Source organism: Miscanthus floridulus, chromosome 16 (assembly GCF_019320115.1).
Source record: "Miscanthus floridulus cultivar M001 chromosome 16, ASM1932011v1, whole genome shotgun sequence".
Lineage (NCBI taxonomy): Eukaryota > Viridiplantae > Streptophyta > Magnoliopsida > Poales > Poaceae > Miscanthus > Miscanthus floridulus.
The window spans coordinates 108,746,867-108,763,960 of record NC_089595.1 but is presented as its reverse complement, the minus strand read 5'-3'; the positions used below and the strand labels follow the sequence as shown (position 1 = coordinate 108,763,960).

The 17,094-nt window shown below is 52.8% G+C and overlaps 1 protein-coding gene, 2 non-coding genes and 1 pseudogene across 4 annotated transcripts; all 4 read right to left on the bottom strand.

The window, feature by feature from the left end:
• Nucleotides 1-1,324: 1,324 nt before the first annotated feature.
• LOC136511238 (putative pentatricopeptide repeat-containing protein At1g68930) lies at nucleotides 1,325-2,817 on the bottom strand (annotated as a pseudogene).
• A 349-nt stretch (nucleotides 2,818-3,166) lies between these two features.
• Nucleotides 3,167-6,317, bottom strand: LOC136512858 (large ribosomal subunit protein eL33w-like). 2 transcript variants are annotated; one of them, XM_066506871.1, is made up of 4 exons: nucleotides 6,224-6,317; nucleotides 5,852-6,116; nucleotides 5,707-5,759; nucleotides 3,167-3,368 (listed from the first exon to the last, which is right to left on the bottom strand). In XM_066506871.1, exons 1-3 carry the CDS (start codon nucleotides 6,253-6,255, stop codon nucleotides 5,718-5,720), a joined length of 339 nt encoding a protein of 112 aa, XP_066362968.1. In that variant the 5' UTR covers nucleotides 6,256-6,317; the 3' UTR covers nucleotides 3,167-3,368; nucleotides 5,707-5,717. The 2 variants fall into 2 exon arrangements, with proteins under 2 accessions (XP_066362968.1, XP_066362967.1); XM_066506870.1 differs by having other exon boundaries at nucleotides 3,167-3,365.
• LOC136514631 (small nucleolar RNA snoR86) lies at nucleotides 4,128-4,249 on the bottom strand. Its single transcript, XR_010773778.1, has one exon. It is a non-coding gene; the product is annotated as a small nucleolar RNA snoR86 (small nucleolar RNA).
• Nucleotides 4,541-4,638, bottom strand: LOC136514629 (small nucleolar RNA Z221/R21b). The gene has a single exon (XR_010773776.1). It is a non-coding gene; the product is annotated as a small nucleolar RNA Z221/R21b (small nucleolar RNA).
• Nucleotides 6,318-17,094: the final 10,777 nt, after the last annotated feature.

Sequence of the window (17,094 nt, the reverse complement as noted above, 5' to 3'; positions counted from 1 at the left end):
ACGTACGTTCCACACAAAACAACTGTTTGTTGATGTCATTGGTAGCTAAATGGCGACATGGACAGACAGGCACCGGGGGGGGGGGGGGGGCGCACTAGGCCACATCCCCATCCACCCCGATCATGTCCAAGCTCATGGCCACCGGGTCGAAGTCGCCACCGAATAGCAGCTGGAGGGCTTCCTGCTTGGATGCGGAGAGTGGAGTCTGAAAGGCCGCCTTGTATTTGCTCACCGTTTCCGTGTCGACACTCGGCGAAGCCACAACTACACCCAGCTTCTGCATGAGCACGCACTGCGCCTGCCTGGTGGAGTTAGCCTCGCGCAGCTTGGCGGCCAGGCGGTCGCTGCGGCGCAGTGACAGGATAGAGACCGGCGTCCTCGGCTTGCGCAGCCTAGGCGGACCCTGGACAATAGGCGTCTCCATCGTGATGCACAGCCGTTCCTCTAGCCTCTCCTGTAGAGGGAGCGGCGGTGAAGGCTGAGCCCCTGCCGAGGGCTGGACGACGGTGGCCTCATTCACGGACGGCTGCGGTGTGGCCGGTGCAGGCGATCCAACCGGGTCCTCACGAGGTGCTCCCATCATCTCCAACTCGGTGGCCTCCCAGGCACCCGGGGCCCGTCATCGACCATCAGCCACAGCTCTGGCCCGTCATCAGAGCCCAGCGGCCTTGGCCCGACAATACCGGTATGCATAACATTCCAGCAAGAACCATCAATGATTGGCTTCACTTAAAAGCCAATGTGTTACAGTTGACACAAGTCATCCAAGTTGCCAATAACAAGCCTGTACTGTCTATCCAGTGAAACAAACTAAAAAGAGAGGGTATGCTAAACTATTCAGATCCGCCATTGGAAGCAGCCTTCCGGCTCAATCTCCTCCAAGAGACAAACTTGACAGCACAGGCAAGGATACCTGCTAAGTCAGAAATGAAATGATTTCTGAGTTTACAACTATGAAATGTGATGCGAAATGAAATAAAGATTGTCAGGGGAAGGAAAACCCCACACTAGTGGAAAACTGTACAGATAGCCATGCTTATTTTGCCCAACAGCATGATAGTAGCATGATAGCTGCAGCACCGGACTTCCACAAACTAAAAAACAGCAGGGATGCAACCTGATTTTACAAACTAAAAAACTTGACTACCACGATCAGTTGCGGCCTCGCCTCATTCCCGTCGCCCCCAACAACAATATAATCGATAAGCTTGTCAATATCTCAGGAATTGGAGAAACTCCAGCCTTTGCATTGCGAGATGTGGACAGCCTAACACACGCAACATGTGGAAGGAAGATTATGCTTCACCAGAAGAATTCAATAATATCAGCCCCTGATTTCAATAATCAACAGCAGGTCAAAACAATTTGTCATCAACTCATCATATTCAGTATCTGGAGCAGCATCCTTACATAGCTGATTGTTTTGATTAGAACTATCACCTACTGTGCAGTGAGATTTAAACCACCTACAACAAAGCTGTGATATAAAATACAGCTTTTCTATGAAACTTGCCAAGGCATCACCAATATATCCTCCTTCAAAGAATCAAGACTGCAATATTTGAAATAATTCAGGATGAGACTGGTCGGCCATTATAAAAACATGAACGCCATCACACAATTCAACCCAGCTACACCCAGGTTCTTTCTTCACACACTCTCTGCTCATGCTCTCCCTGATTGCCCAGGTCTCATGCCAATCATTCCCTGATGCATGCACGCTTGATAGAGCAACCCAGTTGCTGTGGTTCTCAGGGTCAAGCTTGAGCAAACAGGATGCTGCCAATTGACTTAACTTGGCGTTCCCATGTATTCGAGATGAGTTAAGTAACGCACTCCAAGCAGCAACGCTCGAGTCAAATGGCATATTCTCAATGAATTCAAGAGCTTCTTCTAGGTAACCTCTCCTGCATAGGAGATCTGCCATGCATCCGTAGTGCTCAGGTTGCATCTTAACTGAGCTTGAACCATCAGACATCAAATTGAAGTAGTACCAACCTTCTCTAACAAGTCCACCATGGCTACAAGCTGACAAAACCGCAAGATATGCTATGCCATCTTGTTTTACTCCCAAGTATGCCATCCTGTCAAACATGCTGACCGCATCCTGTACACGGCCAAACTTGCCATAAGCTGAGATCATTGTGGTCCAAAGAACAGCATCATTTGATGATACTGCTTTGAAGACAAGCTCGGCCGAATCGACACAACCACACTTTGCATACATATCGATTAAGGAGTTCCTGACAACGACATCTGCTTCAAATCCACTACCAACAACCTGTGAGTGCACCTGCATCCCCTGCTTCAATAACGCCAGCTCCCCACACGCATCCACATCTATGGAGAATAAGAAGCCATCCACGCCAACGCCACAAGAAACCATGGAAACAAACAACCTCAGTGCATCCTCAGCCTGCCTACTCCCAAGAAGAGCTGCCATCATTGAGTTCCAAGCAACTATGTTCCTGACAGGCATCACCCTGAACACTCTCAATGCATACTCTATGCTTCCACACCTTGAGTACATGTCAAGAACCCCGTTCTCCACAACCGGTCGACTGGTCCATGCAAGCTCATCTTGACCACACTGGCATGGATTTCATTCCCGAGAGCACCGTCAACTCCGCACCACACGGCCCGCTCTGGCGCTCGCTGCTGCGGAACCTCACCTCCGGCATCCTCGGCCCGTCACGACTCACGGGTCCCGCTGTTCGCACCGGCGCGGCGGCAGGCTCTGGCCCTGGTTTCCAACCACGGGCGCCAGAGCAAGGACGGCGTGGGCGTGGTGCTTGTCGTGGAGTGCCTCCAGTTCATCGTGTTCTCTCTGCTCACCCACAAGGAGAGGAGGCTGCGCAGAGCGGAGAAGAAACAGAGAGAGAGAGACCTGGCAAGTGGAGTGGGCTAAGATCCGTTTGAACCCAGATAAAACCCAAAATCAAATTTAGAGACTCAAAAATAACATTTTGATAGCAACCTAGATGACACACCACGTAAGTTTGAGGACAGACCATGAATCTTCTGCAACTGGGCAAACACCCACGTCAACAGAATCAAGTTTATTGCTTGGTTGCAACAAAGGATTAATTCCAGCATACCTTTTATTGCTTCTTTATACATTTGGTTGATTTCCCTAATACCCTTTATTAACTCATTAACTCGCAGGTTGAAACATCCCAGCTTTGCTTCATTTCAACAACAAAACAGAGTTACACTTGATTTAAGCTGTCAGTTGAAAATCACAGCCAAACCTGTTCAGTGAAAGAAAAAGAGGAAACTCCTATGCTAAACTACTCAAAATCGTCGTCAGAAGCTTTCCGGATCAACCTCCTTCAAGGTAAAAGCTTGACATCATAGTGAGATACCTGCTACATTCAAAATGGAGGAATTTGTGAGTTTACAACTATACACTGATTTACAACTATAAAGGACGCGAATAAAGATTTAAGTAACACCCCACACTAGTATAGCATTGAGCAGTAGAAAAACCCCAAAATACAAAGATCAACATTGCGCTCTAAAAACAGTACCCCTCCTTTTTAAAAAAAATGCAATTAGTGATTAGCTTGGCATAAACGTCATATATTTTAAAACAGATTCAATATATCAAAATTCCAGCCCATGCTAAAGATTTTGTATTTAGAGTCCCACGTCTAGTAAACTAAAGAGAAATTCAAATGATTTGCTAAGTTTTCTAGCTCAGACCAATACCTCAACACTTTTTAAGTCTGCGTCATAGTCTAAAACTGTTCAACCACCTAGTGAAAGATAAGACACATAACCACCTAAACAGAAAGACATATAATGCAGGGACGGGCTACAATATGATTACACACAATAATCAAACAGAACTATCTCAAACTCCAAACACGTTGCCTCGCGAGAGAGCATAAATGTGAAGACAAGAATAATGAATGTTGTGACCAATGGTCATTGGAGGCAAGGCTGTGAGGAAGTGATCAATGCGAGACCCATCAACCAAACAACAGCCTCGTACTATCAGACCACTGCATTTGCTTAGATTAGTTACCATTTAACTCACAGGGGAGATCAACCAAACTTAGGACAGCTCTAGGAAATGATTTATTCAGGGACAGAGGGAGTAGCTTAGATCACAGATAAGAGATGATGTAGCAGCTTGTTCGAGGCCATCACAGAACAGATGGAAATCTGAGCGGCACGGAGAACTGCGATTTTGTTGTCGCCAACCTTCAATGCAAAGATCGCCACTTATCTGGCCCCTTTGCTCTGCAAATTGGCTTCATCTCTTTTAAACCATTATATTCATGGAAAATGATTCAAAGCAACAAATCCAAAACAAAATAAGGACAAGCACAGACAGAGGGGAGGTAAACTCGAGAACCATCAGCGGCAATTAGATTTGACCTCAAATAAGATTCAGTCCGCATCATGGTTGGATCTGTCGACCCACATCTAGTTCTCAGGTATCACTCAAGAACTCCACGAAACGGAACCAAATAAGTATCACATTAAGCAGCACGAACAAATGGAGATAGAAGAAAGCACACTTGTAAGTAGAAGGCTCAGACGAAAAATGGGTAGAAAGTTTGTTTGTCAGCCCAAAGAGAGAAAATCCCCTCATTCAGAGTGGTGCATGACTTTGCATCATCATTGCCCTTACATCCTAGCTTTCCTCTGCATATGAGGAAGAAAGAGGAACAAAAAAAGAGATAACAGATCGAAAATCAAGCAATGAACACACAACGGCAATCAAAATACAGGACACAGAAGAGAAAACAGATCCAAATCAAGCAATAAAAACACAAGCAGAAGAAATGACAGACTTGGCTGGCTCCGCCGGACAGAGGCGGTGACGTGCCAAGGCAACAATTCCTTAACTGCTGTGGCAGCAACGACAGGGTAGGACTGGATAACCATTAAAGGCAATAGCATGAGTGTATTGACTACCTAGTAAGGCACAATTTACGACAAGAAAGACAAACCAAGCAGGATATAGAATACAGTTTTCTAGCTTAGACCAATGCGTCAACAGTTTTTTTAAGTCTGCAACATAGTCTAAAACTGTTCAACAGCCTAGTGAAAGATAGATACATAATCACCTAAATAGAAAGGCATATAATGCAGAGCCGAGCTACAATACGATTACACAATAATCAAACAGAACTATCTCAAACTCCAAACATGTTGCCACGTGAGAGAGCACAAATGTAAAGACATGGATAATGAATGTTGTGGTCATTGGAGGCAAGGCTATGAGGTGGCGATTGATGAGAGACCCATCAACCAAAGTACAGCCTCGTACTATGAGACCACTGCATTTGCTCTAGGGCCCCAACATCCGAGCACCCCGCAGAGAACCTGCGGGTATTTCGAAGCTAAAAGGAGAGCTTCCCCCAAGTGGCATGGGACCCTTAATTAGACACAAACAACAGAAGGATCAAATACAGGGCAACCTAAGACCGCAGCTTCACATTCTGATTAGACAGCCTTTGAAGGTTTACATCGCCAACATACAAGACACAATCAATAGCTTGCATTAACACTGATAGAGAAGTGTTCAACTTGACATCTAAGCATATGCATCATGGAACACTGATAAGAGTTGTATTAAATCTGACAGCTAAAGTGTTTGCATAGAGTAGCATTAAAGCTGATATGTAAACTGATATCCAGCAAGCAACACACCACACATTCAAACGACTAAGGGGTGAGAAGGCATTCTACCTCGGTTAGAGTCAAACACTGCTGGGGTACATGAACACGCGGACCTTCTTACCCTGCAACACCATTATAAACACCCATCAAAAAGGCAGACAAAAAAAATACCGAGTACTCAAAAAAAAAACACACCAGCAGTGGAGAGGCTCACCATGGAGCTGGGCGGGAGGTTGGACTGGAACTTGGCGCGGACGACGCCGGAGTTGCCGTGCGGGCGCGTGACCTTGCCCCAGATGCAGCGGACGGCGGTGCCGTCGCTCTTGGTCTTGGCCTTGTACACGTGGGCGATCCGCTTGCCGCCGTACCACGCCACGTGCTCCTTGGTGCTGAAGCCCTCGATCTGCAGCAGCGACGTGTGCTCGTACTGGTTCGACTTGGAGCGCTTGAAGCCCAGGATCGTGCCCCGCACGTACGTCCTGCGCCGGAAACAAAACGAACGGAGACGACGGGTCAGATCAGATGCTTGCTTACCCCGGCGACGGGATGCGAGGGAACGTAGCAGGCTGGTGTGGCGGCCGCGTACCTGACTCGCTGGCCCTGCCGTCCCTTCACCATACTCGCCGCCGCCGGAGTGCCGCACAACGAGGTTGGCGATAGGCGAGGGAAGTGACGGCGTAGCGAATGAACCCTAGTCCGTGGGGGAGTGGGGGGTTTTAAAAGTTTCTGCTGATTGATTGGACGGCTGCGATTGCATCGAGTGGAGAGGGGCCGTGTCCGTCAAGTGGGCCTGGCCTAGGGTTCACGCCACTAATACTTTCCGTATGGGCCTACTAATTCTCCTGGGCTGCGTTTCCAGGCCCAAATGGAACTTGTTTTCCCAGGGGCTGCCCCTCAATAATTGTCGCAGCCAGGGGCAATTTGTGCATCAGTAGGGACAATTCGATCTTTGTTCAACTGCTTTAACTAGTATAGCCCATGCTAACGTCATGACGGCATTTAAGAGATGCACATAAAATCGACCAAACAAATTTTTGAATGGCGATACATGTTTTGTTCCCTGCTTTCAAAGCCAATTTTTGAATGGCCTTACATGTTTTGTTTGGTTAATTGGGTTGTTGTTGGCAACAAAGTCCATCCATGAATGAAAGGCAGACATATACATCACATTATTTTGGTCAGTCACTACAAATAATTGAAGACATCCAAATGGCAAAAGTTCAGTTACAAGTCAATGAACGCTGAAATATAGATGACCACATGTGTATGATATGGTGCTTCCACATAATACATGCAACTCAGGGTAGCATCCATTCAGAACACCAGTGTAACCCAGTGCAACCAGAAGCATACTTATTTATTAATTAGTAGAAGGAAGATGGTTTGATACAAAAGACTTCATCCACTCCAATGCTCCAAATCAGGATGGGGACTTAATCCTGCAACCGAACGGATGAAGTTATTAGAATGTTGCAACCGAACGGATGAAGTTATTAGAATGTTGCAACCGAACGGATGAAGTTATTAGAATGTTGAAACCACCACCACAGAAAAGAAAATGCATCCTAAAATTTTACTTAATTGCTTTCCATAGTTGCAGTTGTAAGGCATATTTCTCGATCGTCACCGCCTGCTCGTCGCCATGAATTGGACAACCATATCGTTGAAGCAATAAAAAAGAAGCTCACCTACCCCTTGGAATTGGCAAAAAAACAGCTTTCGGTCTTGAGGTTTTTTACCACTGTATTTTTAGGAGATATGGTATGTCCTGTTAATGAGACAAGTTCAATTATATGGCTATGGTTCTGAAATTTCATGCAATTGCAAAATATAGTAAAAACATGCCTACTTTATGAAAATATCAGGATAGAGACTAACTGCAGAGATTGAAGGAGGACTTTCAGGATAGCCCATGGGCAGTGTGATCTCCAGTAAATGAATCCATCATGGTTCATCCCTGGCACGCTGACAGATAGAGCCCAAAGACAGTATTTTGCTACGCACATAATCACATAAGTCTCAGATCAATGACTCTTTAACAACATCAGCATTTAGCAAGATTTGACAAACTCATAAGAAACTTAGATCGCTGGAAACTCAGATCACTAAAGTATCAAATAATGTGAAAAACATAATTAAATAATAAAAAATTCACCTCTCAGTTCCAGCTAAACAAGAGCCGGTATTAATGTATATCACTTTTGAATAGCACCATAACCCACTTGAAGACCTTCGAGTATCTCTGTCATATAGCCAGACATGCTGCTCGTCACTTTCTCTCAAATCAAATATCATGAGCTGAAGAGACATAAAAACAAATATTTAGTAATCTAACTGATTATCGTGGGGATAATCCTACCATTCGTATTATGGCCAGAATATCAATTTAGCAAGCTAACAAACATAAATAGAACATTAGGATGAAACAATTATGTACCATCAAATTTACATAGAAAGCCTTAGCTCAAATTTGTCAGTATATCATTTTGAAACAGATACTACCAACTCAGATGGTTACATTATAAAAACGAAAAAATTAACCTAGCATTATAAATTTTTGACTCAAAATTCCACATAAATACTACCAAGCATGGTATTAGGCTAGAGATACCTCTTGTCGGTGTTTCGGACCGGGGGCTCCTCAACCAACCAGTGAATTTGAACTGCGTGCCCCTAATCCCGGATGGTGATGCAAAGAGACACAAAGTTTATACTGGTTCAGGCAATCGATGCCCTACGTCCAGTCTGAGAGATCGATCTTGTATTCCTTGCACCGAAGTGCTCGTAGTAGTGGGTTACAAGCTAGGGGAGAGAGGGAGTTAGTCCCAGGTCTCGGTAAGGTGTCGTGTGGGCCGTCTGAGACGTTGCTCTTAGGCGGCTGGAATGTGTGCGTGCGTGCGTGTGTGTGTGTTACAAGGTGTTCTTCTTCTCTCTTTTTTTTCCTAAGTGGCCCAAGCCCTCACCTTTTATAGTTGAAGGGAGGACAAGAACAGTACATGTGTTAACTATGTGGCGTCGTGCCAACAGGGGCGGCATGTCCGAGCCCTGTGGCCTGTTTCTGTGGCGGCGTGGTCGTCGGAGTGGTCCGTCCTTGGAACACTGGGGCGGCGTGCTAGTCCCATCCGATCCTGTGCGTCGTGAGAGCCGTGGGACTGCCTCGGAGTGGGTACGGTGGTGGACGTGCAAACCGCTGTGGACGGACTGTGTATGAGGCCGAGGCTTGGTCGGTGCCGAGGCTGCGCCGCAATGGGGGGTCTCGGCGGGCACGAACCCCAAGATAGCCGAGACCTTGGTACACAGTGCCGAGGCCCCGAGTTGGCGGCTATTCTAGTGCGTCGGCTTGGAGGTGGTGATGACCCGGGACAGGTTGTACGTGCGATGTTGTTTTCGAGGCGGGGATCACGGGACACAGTGTAGTGTGGGTGCTGATCGTGGGCACAGCGTCAGAACACAGTGGCCGGTAATCCCCGTCGTGCCCTGTCCTAGCCGGTATGGCGCTGATGCGACCTCAGGTCCCGTCGGCCATTCTGTGGCATCGAGCCCTCGTCCGGCGGAGATTGCGTGAGTGGTTGAAATATTAATGAGACACGACGTGCTGTCGGGAAGGTCGGCCGAGGCGGGGGGGCGACGGGCCGTGGACGAACCGGCCTCGAGCGATACGGAGAATGAGGCCTCGCGCGAGACGGAGATTGGACTCCTTGCCGAGGCCTTCCGCGAGAGGCCTCATGCGACACGGAGAATGCACCCCCTGCCGAGGCCTTCCATGGGGAGCCTCGCGCGAGGCGGAGATCGTGTTCCCTGCTGAGGCCTCCTGTGGAGAGCCTCGCGTGAGGCAGAGATCGCGTTAGGACGCCGAGACCTCCTGCGCGAGGCTCGAGGCGAAGCGGAGGGCCTGGTGGGCTCGGACGTGGTGGGTGAGGGGCCCACGGCTTACCTTCTTGCTTTGTTTCTTGATGGGACTTAAGTGTCCTCTTTGATGTTCGCTCGGGGTACCCCGTTCTACAGTACCCGACAGTAGCCCCCGAGCCTCCGGGGGAGTGCGTGCACTCTCCCGGAGGGTTTGTCGAGGCTTGGTTTGTTCCCGCACCGTAGGAATTGGGTTTTGTTTCTTGAGGTTCCGGTGGGTGCGCGCGAGCACACCCGCCGGGTGTAGCCCCCGAGGCCCTGGAGGAGTGAAGTTACTCCTCCAGGGGCTTTTTCATTTTCGCGTTTGAGCGAGTGGTTTTTATTGCATTTGCCGAGCCCATAATCGCAAGTTCGGGTTGCGGGGGTCTCGGCGAGGCTGCAGAAAGAGCCCTCTAGCCTCCACAGAGAGCGAGAGGTTCGTCAGGGGTCCCCCTGACTTTGGGTACGACCCTCACGCTTCCTTTCGCTCGGAAGGAGGGGTGGAATGTGCCAGGCTACCCTCGATGGACATGAGCGTGGGCACTTCCGGTGAGCTGTTATCGGGTGAGTCCGAGTGGAGGCCCATACCCCGTTCGCTAGGGGATGGCTAGTGGTCCAGAGACGCACTCCAAGAGTACCAGAGGGTTTCTCTAGTGGGTGCCGAGGCCGTTCGCTGGGCCTCGGTGGCTCGGTGCCTCCCTACGGTGGGATCCCATTCGAAGACTTCCCTACCGGTCTCGGACACGACTTAGGACGTCCCGAGCGATTGCTCGCTCGGGCCTCGGCCATTCGTAGGCTCACCCCGAAGTCATCCCTGACTCTGTTGCCCTGAGGCGGCTGTCGAAACCTCTTGGAGGCCCAGCCTTTGAACCCTTGGACCGTAACGGGCTCGGTGTCCTTTGTCGTGTTTTGTAATGAAACCTCTAGCGTGGGCTTGGACCGTTTGTCTTGGTCTTGGGTACAAAAGGAGCTCCCGAGCCTCCGCCTGGAGCAAGAGGGCGGTCGGGGGTCCCCTGACTTTTTCATCCGACCCTCACATATCCTTTTCGTTCGGACGGAGGGTTTGTTTGCCGAGCCCATTCTAGTCTCGGCAAGGTTGCAGGAAGGGCCCCTAGCCTCTACGTGGAACGAGAGGGCTGTCAAGAGTTCCCCTGACTTTTTATACGCCCCTCGCGCATGAGGGTTTGTTTGTCGAGGCCCCTTTTGGGCGTGAGCCCGAGTTGTGGGGTCTCGGCGTATTTGCAGGAAGAGCCCCCTAGCCTCTGCACAGGGTGAGAGGACCGTCAGGAGCTCCCCTATCTTTTTGTACGACCCTCATGCTTCCTTTTTGCTCGGAAGGAGGGTTTGTTTTGCCGAGCCCCTTTGAGTGCGAGCCGGGGTCGCTAGGTCTCGGGAAGGTTGTAGGAAGAGCCCCTTAGCCTCTGCGTAGAGCGAGAAGGCCGTCGGGGGTTCCCCTAACTTTTTGTATGACCCTCATGCTTCCTTTTCGCTCGGAAGGATGGGTGGAATGTGCCTCGCTACCCTCGATGGGCACGAGCGGTGGCACTTCCAGTGAGCTGTTATTGGGTAGTCCGAGTGGAGGCCCGTACCTCGTTTGCTAGGGGACGGCTAGCGGTCCAGAGACACACTCCAAGAGTACCAGAGGATTTCTCTAGTGGATGTCGAGGCCGTTCGCTGGGCCTCGGTGGCTCGGTGCCTCCCTACGGTGGGATCCCATTCGGAGACTTTCCTCCTGTCTCAGACACGACTTTGGGCGTCCCAAGCGTTTCGCTTGCTTGGGCCTCGGCCCCGTATAGGCTCACCCGTGGTCGTCCCTGACTCTGTTATCCTGGGGCGGCTGTCGAAACCCTTTGGGGCCCAGCCTTCGAACCCCTGGATCGTAATAGGCTCAGAGCCTGGTTCCTTCATACGAAAGGAATAGGCCACGGGGAATATCTTCCCCATTGGCTCGGCAACGGGTGGCGCGCCTTTTGAGGCGGTTTCATGGGGAGACGAAACGACGCCTGCTGCCGTAGTGGCCGAGCGTGACGTGGTGGATGGGACGCAACTGTCCTCGCATTTAATGCGGGAGACGTGGGCGCGTGGGCCGGTGAAATCGGCTCGTGGTTAACTGCGCCGGATCGGGGGGAAAATCTCCCCGATTTCGTCGCCCGTTCGTTTCGCCTCCTCCCTGCATAAATACCCGAAGAGTCTCGCCCCTCCTCATCTTACCTTACCTGCATTAGCATCGCCTCCGTCGAGCTGTCACTAGAGCAGCGGGTGCCGGGAAGAAGAGGAGAGAAGAGCGAGCCTAGGGAGAAAGCGAGAAAAAAGCGAGAGCATGGGAGAGAGAGAGAAAAAACTCACCGCCGCACCCGATTCCTCCATCGCACCCATGGCCGGCAACATCGTTGTTGTCGAGGCGGACCCTTGGGACCCGTCGGACATCACCGAGGAGATGCTTCAGTCGCTTGTCGATGGTGGACTCCTTCGCCCGGTGACAGACCCCACTAGGCCAGAGTGGATTGCTTCGTACGGCGAGCCAGAGCCGAGGCCTCACAACGGCTACGTCGTGAGCTTTGTCTCCTTTCACGAGCGCGGCCTCGGCGTTCCGGCGGAACGGTTCATGCGGGCGCTCCTGCACTACTACGGCGTGGAGCTCCACAACTTCAATCCTAATTCCATTGCTCAGGCGGCTATCTTCGTTGCCGTCTGCGAGGGGTATTTGGGGATTGCTCCCCATTGGGAGTTGTGGCTCCACCTATTCCGAGCGGGGCATACTACCAAGCCGACGGGCACGTCGGGTAAGAGGAAGGCGACGAGGGCCGGCGACTGCACTCTCCAAGTGTGTCAGGACCGCCTGCACCTCTATATCCCAGCCCAACTCGCGTCCTCCAATCGCCGGTGGTACACGAGTTGGTTCTACCTCCACAACGATGACGGAGGACTTCCCCCTTACACTAGGCGGATTGTGGAGAGTTGCCCGGAGAGATGGAAGTACGGCATCCCGAAGGACGACCAGCCCAAGCTGCAGCCGCTTCTGGACGGGTTGGCGAGGCTGCGGGGCCACGGTCTTACCGTGGCTATGGTTGTGGCCGCCTTCCACCACCGGAGGGTGCTGCCGCTGATGGCTCGGCACCGGCGGCTGTTCGAGATGAAGCCGGGTGAGCCCATTGAGGGCACCCGGATGTCCTCCTCTGCCCTTTCCGACGAGGAAATTCTTCGTCGAGTGGGGGAGACGGTAGAGGCGAAGCTGAGGGGCGGCAACTTGACCCCTATTGCGATGCGGTCGTCGCGGGGGTTCCTCTCGCTGGTAAGTCGCATGCCACTGTAGCCTTCGAGCCTCCTCAATCTCCCCTTACCCCTTATTTCCTTATGCGCGTCCATCGTTCCTGTAGGGGATGAGGGACGTGTGCTCCTCTCCTCCGCCCGTTCCCGAGGACGCGAGGTGGCGGGCGATCAACCGCACGCACGTCGACGCGCAGAAAAAATGGAAAGACACCAAGGCGGCGAAGCGCACGAAGCAACTCCTCGCGCGCGAGGAGCTGGATAAGCGCCGCCATCAACAAAGGAAGGAGGGTCTCCCGCTGGAGGAATCCCCGTCGACGTCGCTGTCGACGGAGGCCTCGGACGGGGATGACGGGGGTGAGGTGGGGCGAGGTCCCCTAGACCACCTTCCTGACGTAGTGGAGGTGGTGCCCGGGGTGTTGGCAAGCAGCCCGGCACTCCCGGGAGGAGGAGGAGAAGCGGACCGGGGGTCGGCGGTTGCCGGCTCCGGGGCCGAGGCCGACACGCCCGAGGCGCGGGTGTTGGGCAAACTGTCGTCAGCCCACTAGGCTCGGTGGCGGTGGTGGAGGCGACGCCACCGTCCCTGTAGAGGACCGAAGGGGCGCCGGGGTCCATCGAGGACCGTCTGGCGCCGATGGATACGGAGGCGACGCCTCTGCTGCCGCCTCCGCTGTTGTGGACGAGGTTTGCCGTGGCGAAGCGGTTGCCGCCCCGTTCAAGGTAAGTGTATTTTTGGTAGGGTCATAGTGCCTTCCGTTTGCTTTTTTGGTCTCGTGCTGACCCTGTAGGTTATTTTTCTTTAGTCAGAAGCGGCCTGCGGATGAGCTCCCCTTGGCACCCCTTAAGGCGCTCAAGGCAAGCCCTGGCTCCTCCGCCCACTGGGTGGCGGAGGCCCAAGCCGCTATCCAACGCGGCGCGGCGTCGGCGAGGGTCGACCCGAAGGAGCCGGCCGCCTAAGGAGGGGCTACCGACGCCGAGGCGACCCCTACACGGACGGGGGAGGGAGCGCCTCCGCCCCGCGAGGGCGAGGCTCACGAGTCGGATGGGGTCGGCGTGCCCTTGGTTGCCGAGGCCCCTGGGGTCTCCGAGGCTGAGGCGACGGAGGACAGGGCTCGTAAGACTGCCGAGACCGCAGTGGCCGCGGTCGTTGTTTCTACGTCCTCCGAGGCCACGATGGCGGAGGTTGGAGCCCTCGAGGCCACCAAGGCCGTCGTAATGGCGGCGAGGCCGTCTGTCCAGGAGGCGGAGATGAAGGCGACGGAGGCCTCAGAGGCGCCCTTGGTTTAGGGGTCGCCATTGTTGCGAGAGAGCGCCCGGGAGGCGGAGGTCTATCCGATCTCCTCTGACGATACTTCCCGGGCGCGGGAAGTGGTCGACGCTGAGGATGCCGGTGTCGTGGAACAGCCGGTGCCGGTCTTGGACGAGGGGAACTCGGCCCTCGTGCGGGCACGATCCGAGCCTCGTGGGTGGGATCACCCGCGGGTACTATGGCGGAGCCGGGACGACCCTGAGGGGGAGCCTCTGTTCGCCCTCGAGGATGCAGCCGAGGGCGGGCGCTGGGGCACCTTCGAGCAATACCGCCAGCTAGCGGAGCGGTCGCTACGGACGGCCCTGTCCGTGGTGGCCGACGAACTGCCCGGAGTCGCCTAGGTTCGCGTTTTCCTTTCCCGCGCGACATTGTCCTTTTCTGGTTTTGTTGCAATCAATGACCCCTGTTCTGCTTCCTCAGGAGCTCGAGACTCGGTCCCTTGGAAAGTCGGTCTTTCTCCGGCAGGAGAGGGGCATCTGGGACTAGCTTCAGCGGCAGAAGGGTCTTCTTGCCGGCGCCAACGAGCTCCTGTCGGCGCGGAGCGTGGAGGTAGAGGACCTCCGCCTTCGTTGTGCCGACGCGAAGGTCGAGGCGGCCACGGTCCAGACGCAACTCGCCCCTCTGGCGGCGCGGGTTAAGGAGTTGGAGGAGGAGCTCACCCGTGCGGTCAGCAACCGGGACGCCTTCAGGGGCCGAGCCGTTGAAGCTACGGCCTCGGCCGCGGCTCACGTGGGGCAGCTGGGGGCGGAACAGAGGGCGCACCAGCTGACGAAAGGTGCCTTGGACGAGGCCCTTGCTGCAGCTGAGGCCTCGCGGACCAAGGCTGTAATTTGGAGGGGGATGGTCGAGGGTGAGTTCTAGTCCCCTCATTTTGTTTTCTTTTCCTTGTGTTCGCTCCCTAACTCCCTTGTGTGACGCAGAGCTGGGGAGCGAAGCTTCTAGGGCGGCCGAGGCTTCTCGGGTCAAGGCCCAGCGCTTGAAGGAGGAGGCCGAGGCTTCCCGGGCTGAGGCCCTGCGCTGGAAGGAGAAGACCGAGGCCTGTTAGGTCGAGACCCGACGCTGGGAGCAGAAGGCCAAGGGTGAGTTCCATGGGCTTCCACCCCTAACTTAGGTTGTTTTTTCCCTCGCTCGACCCCATTCCATTTTCCGTGGTGCAGAGTCAGAGGCGGAGATCACTCGGGCCGCCGAGGCTTCCAGCGCGGTGCAGACGGTGCTCGAGACCGAGATCGGGGAGCACGAGGCGCTGAAACGTGCTGCCCTTTCTGCCTGCGAGGCCTTGGAGGTTGAAGGGGTTCAGTCAGGCAGCTCCCTGGGGAGCCGTTTGATCGTGCTGAGCAACTAGATGCGTGAGCGACTCTGAGGGGCGCTGCACACGGGTGTCAAGCGCGCGCTGGCCGTCATCTCTTCTCACTATGTCGGCGTCGACCTCCTGGCCAACAGTGATGGGTATGTCCTGCCTGATGATGACGAGGAGGCTGACGCGACGGTCACGAAGCTGATGGAGGCGGCGGTCCAAAATGTACAGCTAGTTAGCTAATAAGTAAAACTAGCGCAAAACAAACCACGCAGACGGAACGGAGGCGGTGGCACAGCAGGAGAGAGAGCAGCATGCAGAACTCTCTACTAGTTCTCCGGTATGATGGAGAGCCACGGCCTCCAGGCGTCCCGACATGGGCTCATCATCGTGACGCCGCCGCCGCCGTCGGCATTGATGCCGTTGCAGCCGGTGAGTTCAGTGCTGACGACCTCATCCATCCCGGCAGCGGCGTTCCTCTCCTCGGCGCCGTGCTGCTCCAGCCTCGCCACCAGCTGCGCGATGTCCTTCCTCTTCATCATGATCATCCTCACCCGCACCGCGCCGTCCTCGCCGTGGTCGGCCGGCTCCACGTGGCACTCGGGCCAGGCCTCCTGCTCCTGGCTGCCGTCGCCGTCCTCCGGCGCGTCCACGACCGGCACCACCACGTGCCTCGGCCGCGCCGCCTAGACGTTCCTGCTGCGGTCAGGCCTCTGCTGCTGCTTCCTCCTCTTCTTGGCGCCAGCCACAGCGGTGCCTTCAACCTCGTTGACCTCGTCGTGGCAGCAGCAACGGCACACGCATGGCAGCGGCAGGCTGTTGCCCATGTCGTCTCGTCAAGACGTGTGTAGCGAGGAGATTGATGTGTGTGTTTTGAAGGCTAGTATTTCATTTACCAAGGATTATATAGCAAGAGAGAGCGTGCATGGTGGGGTGTAGACTGACTAGCTAGAGGCGTTACCGTCTCAGTTTGAGTCAGCTCTTATAGGATACGACACGCACACGCTCATTGGCCATATGCCGGTGATATGTACATGTATGCCCGTGCGTTGTAATGGGAGCACAACATTAAGCCAAGGCATAAAATTAACTTAATTTTTTTTACTGCTCCAATCATGAATTCATGATACACATACCAGAATGACTACTTTTCTTTCATAATACAAAAGCACATGATTGAGGAGCAAATTGTCTAGCTTGTTTGACTAATCCATGAGCATCTTATTTATGTAGCCAAATATGAAAGAAAATATGTTCAAATATACCATTATAGTTAACCTAAAAATAATTCATAGGACATCCCTTGGTGTATGCTTTTCGCGGACGATGTAGTGCTAGTTGATGAAAGCCGAACAGGAGTGAATCAGAAACTGGAGTTATGACGGGAGACTTTGGAGTCCAAAGGTTTTAGACTCAGTAGAACTAAAACTGAGTACTCCCTCCGGTTCTCTAAAACAAGTCATTTTGGACATCGACACGGTCTTTAAGAAACGACTTTAACTATAACTTTTTCTATAAAATATTTATAAAATATAGCCAATATATACTTTTATGAAACTACATTTCGAGATGAATCTACTTACATCACTTTTATATTTTCAAACTCAACCTAAAAAAAGTTATTTGTAGTCAAAATTTAAAATGTTTGACTTAAGACAACCTCAAAACGACTTGTTTTAGAGAACCGGAGGGAGTATATGAG